This window comes from Vipera berus (genome assembly GCF_964194415.1).
Source record: "Vipera berus genome assembly, chromosome: 1".
NCBI lineage: Eukaryota > Metazoa > Chordata > Lepidosauria > Squamata > Viperidae > Vipera > Vipera berus.
This window is the reverse complement of record NC_138202.1, coordinates 265,512,502-265,520,857: the sequence shown is the minus strand read 5'-3', so window position 1 is coordinate 265,520,857 and position 8,356 is coordinate 265,512,502. Positions and strand designations below refer to the sequence as shown.

Genomic DNA, 8,356 nt, shown 5'->3' with positions numbered 1-8,356 from the left:
CCAGTAGTATTTGTCACCCCTCACAGGCTGTTGAAAGTGAACGATCTTGTTACCTTTGTTTTGAATCTCTCTAGCAGTGTTCTTTTCCCTACAGGAGAGATGTAAATACAATTGTCCAGAGAACGGGTAGCTTTTTTAAAATGTATTTTTAGCTAACATCCTGTTTCACTCTCCCTCTATTTTTAAGTCACCTAGAGTGTTATTTTCAGAGATGCATTTTAGTTTAACTTCCTTCCCAATCTGGATAAAGGTACTTAAAACACTGAAAGGAGAAAATTTTGTCTATGGCTAAAGTTTTGTGTACTTTTTCAGACATTTCTAATGCCAGACATTTGGACTCTAGCTAATAGGATTTGTTTTAGTTTTAGTATGTTACAAAATGACATTCCTGGATGTCCTGGATGAATATACAGAACGTAAGGCTTTTTAAGTCAATATCACATTCCAGAAACTTAGTCCTATCGTCCAAAAATGTTCTCCATTCCAAACATACATTAAAGATAACAAAAAACTTTTATTTTATAAATTGTTAATACTAGTTTACTGATCCTAATGATATTGGCTTTGATGTTTTTACAGACCTGGAATGGGGCTGCCCATGTTTCCTTATCTGGAAGTAAGGTCTTTTCAAATACTTTTAAACTTGTTCCTCGGTACATTTATTTCTCTAGAGGTAGCACTGAGCAGTTACTGAAAAATTTGTTTATCAGTCTAGCTTGTGATGAGGGCACAGATTTACTGTATATGTCCATCCCTCCCTCCCTGTGTGTGTGTGTGTGTGTGTGTGTGTTTATGTAGAAAGAAAGAGAGAAACAGAGAGAATCAGATAGACAGGCAGATATGTAGATAGATCCAATTGGAACTGATAAATAACATTAGGGATAGAGTTAGTAGGAAGTTTCTTAGTGGGCAGCACAACAATAAAAAAAATGAATACAGTAGCCTTGTGTATGAGATTTTGAAAGGATTTCGGGTTTAAAAAAACAGGTTTTTTTTTAAAGTTGCAGAGTGTTTTACTTTTTGAGCTTGGAAGCAAAGGAAACTTAAAATGAGAGTGGTATGTGAAGAATGCCTTAATGGAGGCTGCATGTTAACAGCTTCTTTTGCCACTGAGTTCCTGGCATTTGTAACATAACTTTAATATTCTTACACTTTATAGGGGGAGGAACTGCAGAAAAAAAATGGTAGACTAGGAAAAAAGAGGAAATAAGAAAGAAAGGAAAACCTTAAGGAATTACCCTACAGTAAATCTGGCTTTGGGTTTGTTTTTGAAGCAAGCAACTTTCCTGGATGGAACTCTTCCGCATAATTACATGTGGTGTAATATTTACAACTTGAAGCAGCCTTCCTCAGTCTAGTAGTCCCCAGATAATGAGGGGATTCAAGATTATGGGACTTGTAGTCCAACACATTTGTAGAATGCTAAGTAGGGGAGACAACTGAGAATAATACACAAAGAAATGTCCTTTTTCCCAAGTATCTTTGAGATTATGTGTCGTTGAACTTGTAAAGCATTAATTAATTTTTTTAGTGTATGTGCACTATGAGTTTATTGTCCAAAAGAGGTTTGATGGGGGAACTCTTTCTGCTCGTGCAAACAATAGCATGCCTATTTCAACTCTACAAAAGGTCTTTGAAGACAATCATGCTCATGACAGGAAGCTGAGGAAATTAAATAAACATGTTCATCTTCAGACATATGGCAAGCACCTTTGACCTTATAAAACCTTTTTGTTTAGCAATTAATCTTCACAAGTTTTGGAGAAAGTCCTCTCATGGTTGTTTCAATTTCATTGGTCATGGTTAAACTTTCATGGTTTATTAACTATAGCACTCCATGAAGCTATGCTAGAAAAACTGACTACTGACTGTACAGTAAGGACAATTATTCTTCACATGCTGAACTGAAAGGTTCAAGGTCTTTTTTTTTGTATCGTATTCAAATATTTGCAGATAAATTGTAATCAGACACATTCAGAAAAAAATTCTATGCCAAATCAGATTCATTCGTTCAGCATAACTGGACTACTATGCAAAGCATAGCAGTCTCAATTTTATAGTTACATGACTTAATGAGGAAATAACCAAATCTTGCATGGAGATTATTTGGCAACAACACCAAGAACCCAATTCAGATGCTGGATTTTCGCCAATGTAGCAATAAAAATATTGCCATAGTGAACCAGACTGATTTGTACTAGCAAACAGAAAAGGCTGTTAGCTGTGAAATCCCATACTTCAGTAAAATACTACAAATCTGTTTGTTTGTTTGTTTAATTTATATGCTGCTCATCTCACTATCAAGCGACTCCTGTATGCAGGAGTGAACAGAAACTGTGTAATGTGGAGTTGTGAATTATCAAGCGCGATACTCATGTGAGTACAAAATATAATAACATGACATTCTGACTGCCAAAATGAGAGATGCTGTAAAAATTAGTTTCATTAATATGCTCAGTGATCCTTTGAGACTTCCAGAAATAGCAAATATGTTTACATGAATGAATGAGTGTTTTGAAATGAATTCAAAATTAGACAGTTTTTTAAAAACTTAATTTTGAAATTCAAAATAGTAAACAGAAGACAAATCAATAAAGCCCCAGACTTAAGCATCTTAAGACTAATTGTTCTTGTTTTTTTAAAAAATGTAACCTTCTTATTTTCTGAGGTAAAGGCCACCTAATTAGTTGGAAACCAATAGTTCTGTGAGCCTGCCTCTCATTTTGATCAAGGAAAGCAAAGTGAGGTTCATCATAAATTGAGTGAAAAACAGGGGCAGATCTATATATCAGAATTTAACCATTTCCTAATATTTTGCCCACTGAAAATTTCCCTATATTTCTCTCCCTCCTCCAGGAGATAAGTGTGGTGGAGGAAAGTAACTTTTTTGTTTACACAGATCACTTTTCTCCAATCTGGGCATCCTCTAGAGCAGGGGTAGGCAACCTTGGCTCTTTTATGACTTGTGGACTTCAACTCCCAAAATTCCTGAGTCGGTTCAATAATGTAAGCAGTATTTCAAACTCAAGGATAGTTCTGGATGAAGCTCTATTACTTCTGTCTTTAGGGCAGGCATGTCAAACCGTGCTCACCCCATGGCCAGCAATGGGGAAAAAATCCTGATACGTCGGGCGATGTCACGTGACATCACGGGTTTGACATGCCTGTTTTAGGAGAATTGTCCATGAGGGCGTTCTATTTGAAATCATTTTATGGTTTCCCAGCAATCATTTAATCTTGTTTTCAATATGCATGCAGACACAGCAAGGAAAGAGAAAAAGGATACTTGCACAACAGTCTTTTTTAAAAAAAAATTATTAATAGCACTGATGCTAAGATCCATTTATTTGCAATAACCATAGATTTACATTCAGTTAACTGGGTTTCCAAATATAGGCAGGAATGTTTTCAACTGAAGGGTTTCTGGGAGAGGCTGTTTGAGCCCTGAATAAAAATTCAGACCAGTAAGAAGCTCCACATCACGAACCCGTGCTGTGTGAGTCTGTATTCTTTCTTCAACCCACAGATTGTCTGGCGACGTGTCCTGATAAAGCAAGCAAATGTAACATTTGAGGCCTGTTTTGGCAGACAGTAAAGCAGCTTACCAGTCTTCTAAGTTTAAAATAAATAAAAATGTTATAATTTTTTTTCACGGCAATCAACTGTATTCATGGAATATCATATCAAGTGCTAGAGTGTATTCACGGAGCTAATAGATAATTATTAGATTTTTATGGCCTATACTGTTTGAGATTTAAATGAGTGTACAATCCCATTATAGTATAAAGGGTGGAAACACAAAGTGTCCACCTATTTTTGTTTTCAATGAAAATGACAGTGAAAATGACAAGAGAAAATCCTTGCAGTGTCATCAAATTGCCCCCCATGGCCCCTTGTCCAAATTCCAGAATTAAAGCTTGAGGAAAATATGCTGACCATTAACCACATTTTCTGGCAATAATATTCATTTCAGTGGAAAATAGAAAAGGGCACAATGAATAACAAAGCATATATAGTAGTTGGGCAAAACTGAAGGAAAATAAAATAAAGGTGTATTGCAAGATAGATCAGACCCAAAAATCTATTTCCTAAATTTTATAGCTGAAGGGCCAGCTATTCCAATAGTAGTTGTGAAAAATAATTGTTGAATAGTATTTTAATGCAAGCTGAATATGAGCCTAGAATGTGATGTTGCAAAGAAAACAAATGCAATTTTAGCCTACATCAACAGAAGTATGATGTTCAAATTACAGAAAGTCATCATTTGACACAATTCTTCTTTGGTAAGACCCACATTATCCACTGTATCCTATTCTGGAGAGTACACTTTAAGAAGCATTTAGAGCTGGTGTCTCCAAACTTGACCACTTTAAGACTTGTGGATACCAACCCCCAGAATTCATGGCTGAGGAATTCTGGGAGTTGGTATCCACAAGTCTTGAAGTGGTCAAGTTTGGAGACCCCTGATTTACAGAAACTAGAATAGATTCAGAGAAGAGCAACAGAGATGACCGGGGATTTGAAATTAGACTGTATGAAGAAAAATTGCAAGTGTTGAATGTTAAGCACTGAGAAAAGATGTTGGAAGGGGGAGATGCTAGTTCTCTTCAATCATGTGAAAGGTTGTCACATAGAAGAATGTCAAGATTTGTTCTCTCTCATTCCAGACAGTGGTGGGATTCAGTCAGTTTGCACCAGTTCGGTAGAACTGGTAGCTAATTTTTTTGTTACCCAGGCCCAGAATCGACTTCCGGAAGCAGCATCCACACAGAGAACCGGTTGTTTACATATCTGAATCCCATCACTGATTCCAGGGAACATAGAATAATTAACTTAATTAAAGGAATTAACTTATAGAAAAGCAGATTCTGACTGGGTGCTATAGAAACTTCCTAGCAGTACAGCAAAAGCAGTTTGACATTGCAACCAATTGCCTAGAGAGGGGGGTGGCCTTTCCTTTGTTGGATGAAAGCTTCTGTCTGCAATACTTTAATTCTATTCCTTCACCAAACGGGAATTGGATTCAGCAGCCTAAATGGCCCCTTCCGATTATAGGATCTATGATTTTTTTATTTAAATGAAAATAAAATGGAACAAAATGCTATTTTTCAGTTGTCAATTTTAAAATGTCTAAAGCTATTTATACACATTTGCAATTGTAATATTTATTAAAGTATATGCATTTCCCACTTAGTATACTCATTTCCATTTAATATTCTAGTGTACGTTCCTGTATTGCAGACAACAGTCTGGGCTAAGCAGTCTGTTTTGATTAAGACCATCTGCTGCATTCATAACAGAAGTGCAATGTAAATGTTGGACGACAGATTTGTATTTTAGCTTCTTAGCCACTGTTTCATAACAGATCCTAATCTAATTCCTGTAGGTATACAGCAGGAGGAGGAGGAGGAGGAGGTGGTAGTGGTGGCGGTGGTGGTGGTGGTGGTGGAGGAGGAGGAGGAGGAGGAGGAATAAGACATTAAAAATCTTAATAAATTTTCAATTCACCTGTATTTAGCTCAAAAATCCGTTGAACTTAGTGATTATTAAGACAATGATCTAATAACTCAGTACATTAGAAGAATCCGTAGGCTAGATCACATTGTGGAAATTAAAAAAAAAATCCAGGTTTGTGAACTGACAAGGCAAAATGTTTGGAAATCAGTGTGACCACACTTACCGCACAGCTTTCTGAGTTGTCAGGACGATGAGGAAGAATAAAAGACAAAACCTTCAAAGAGCCGGGACAATTCAGTGGAGTGTTGATTTGATTCTCACAGCTAGTCAGCACAACAAAGAAATGAGTTGGGATGGGAATCTTTGTATCGTTTACATGCCTGCAAGAGAACGAGAATGCCACAGTTGTTAAAGGAACCCATGGTGACATGACTGTGGGGTGCACAAATGGCCATAAATGCAGCCCAAAGTGCAGTCATGTGACTGCAGGGCATTTGTCAGAATTTCAAATTGGACTATAAGGAGCTTCCAGATAGATCAGTCACTAATTGATTGGACATAAGTCATTAGACATATAGAAATAAACCATATTCGTGAGATTAAAGATAACTATTTAAATTTTACTGCCTTAACAACAGTAATAAGTCTTTATTGATTAGCCCTTGGGCCATATCAAACTGCAAAGTTCCAGTGACAAATTATTACTAAAATTTGATAAAAACAATTTAAAATGGAATTTGATAAAATACAATTTAAAATGGAATTGGAGTAGAATACGATTTAAAATAAAATTGGAATAAAATACCATCTAAAATGAAATTGTAATAGAGTACAATAATTTAAGATATAGGTAAAATATGATAAAATTACATTTTGGAGTCACCCTTGCAATCTACCCCAATCAGTCCCACATATGCAGATCTCAACCGAACCATTTTGTTTAAGTATTGTGCTGCGTTAAATGTTATTTTCAAATTCTGGGCAGACATAAGGTAAGTTGTTTTGATATGGGGATCCCAATGGGTCATTCATTTAGTTTAGTATATAGACCAAGATACCTGTCTCTCACCCTCTTATACAGGCAACAGTCAAATCTGATGTGAGCCAGGTCTTCTACCTCTGCCGCTCTGCAGATGCAGAGACGCTCATTGTAGAGTATAGAATGAAATCTCTCATATCTGACCATTGTGTTAAGCTGTTTCAATCTTGCTCGCGTAAATATCTCCCTAAGATGTTTTGGCAATTGTAACTTCAAGTAGCTATCTACTTGAAAAGTACGTTTGTATTTACTCAGCCATTTCAAGTTACCCACCTTACTAAGGATAGCTATATCATTTTGTGCTTCTATATCCTTAATTCTTTGGGCAACTCTTTTTTTGAGTTGTAATAATAATAATAATAATAATAATAATAATAATAATAATAATAATAATAATAATAATAATAATAATAATAATAATAATAATAATAATAATAATAATAATAATAAGAAGAAGAAGAAGTTGGAAGGGACCTTGGAGGTCATCTAGTCCAACCCCCTGCTCAGGCAGGAAACCCTACACCATTTCAGACAAATGACTGGCCAGTCTCTTCTTAAAAACTTCCAGTGTTGGAGCATTCACCACTTCTGGAGGCAGATTATTCCACTGGTTAATTGTTATAACTGTCAGGAAGTTTCTCCTTAGTTCTAGGTTGCTTCTTTCCTTGACTAGTTTCCATCCGTTGCTTCTTGTCCTGCTTTCAGGCACTTTGGAGAATAGCTTGACTCCCTCTTCTTTGTGGCAGCCCCTGAGATATTGGAACACTGCTATCATGTCACCCCTCACCCTTCTCTTCATTAAACTACACATACCCAATTCCAGCAACCGTTCCCTATATGTTTTAGCCTCCAGTCCCCCAATCATCTTTGTTGCTCTTCTCTGCACTCTTTCTAGAGTCTCGACATCTTTTTTACATCGTGGTGACCAAAACTGGATGCAGTATTCCCGGTGTGGCCTTACCAAGGCATTGTAAAGTGGTATTAGTACTTCACGTGATCTTGATTCTATCCCTCTGTTAATGCAGCCTAGCACTGTGTTGGCTTTTGGTAGCTGCAGCACACTGCTGGCTCATATTTAAGTGATTGTCCACTAGGACTCCGAAATCTCTCTCAGAGAGATACTATACTATACCTGTGCATTTGATTTTTCCTGCCTAAATGTAGAACCTTACTTTTTTCACAGTTGAATTTCATTTTGTTAGATAGTGCCCAGTGTTCAAGTCTGTCCAGATCCTCCTGTATCTTAAGCCTATCTTCTGGAGTATTGACTATTCCTGCCAGCTTGGTGTAAACTGCAGATTTGATGAGTTCCCCATCTATCCCCTCATCCAAATTGTTGATGAAGATGTTGAAGAGCACTGGGCCCAGAACAGAGCCCTGGGGCACCCCACTACACACTTCCTTCCATGTAGATGCAGTTCCATTGAGGACCACACGCTGAGTACGGCCTGTCAGCCAGCTACAAATCCATCTGGTGGTGATGCTATCTAACCCACATTTTTCTATCTTATCAAGTAGTAGGTTATGATCTACTTTATCAAATGCCTTACTGAAGTCCAAGTAAATTATATCTACAGCATTCCTCTGGTCCACTAGTTTTGTCACTTGGTCAAAGAATGCAATAAGATTTGTCTGGCATGATCTGTTTTTGACAAACCCATGTTGGCTTTTAGTGATAACTTTGTTCGCATCAAGGTGTTCGCTGATTTGTTGTTTGATTATCTTTTCCAGAATGTTCCCAGGTATTGAGGTCAGGCTGATAGGTCTGTAGTTTCCTGGATCTATTTTTTCCCTTTTTTGAATATGGGAACTACATCAGCTCTCTTCCAGTCCTCTGGTAGTTCCCCAGTGCTCCAGGAT

The 8,356-nt window shown here is 37.0% G+C and overlaps 1 protein-coding gene across 2 annotated transcripts in view; it reads right to left on the bottom strand.

Annotated features, from left to right (window-relative positions):
* Positions 1-3,327: 3,327 nt before the first annotated feature.
* The window catches only part of ENPP3 (ectonucleotide pyrophosphatase/phosphodiesterase 3), an 83,943-nt gene continuing 78,914 nt past the window's right edge, over positions 3,328-8,356 (bottom strand). For both annotated transcript variants that reach the window (XM_081312874.1, XM_081312875.1), the window contains 2 exons: positions 5,681-5,837; positions 3,328-3,544 (listed from right to left, as the gene is read on the bottom strand). In XM_081312874.1, coding sequence (XP_081169000.1) covers positions 3,371-3,544; positions 5,681-5,837 — 331 coding nt within the window. In that variant the 3' untranslated portion in view covers positions 3,328-3,370. The remainder of the gene's footprint in view (positions 3,545-5,680; positions 5,838-8,356) is intronic.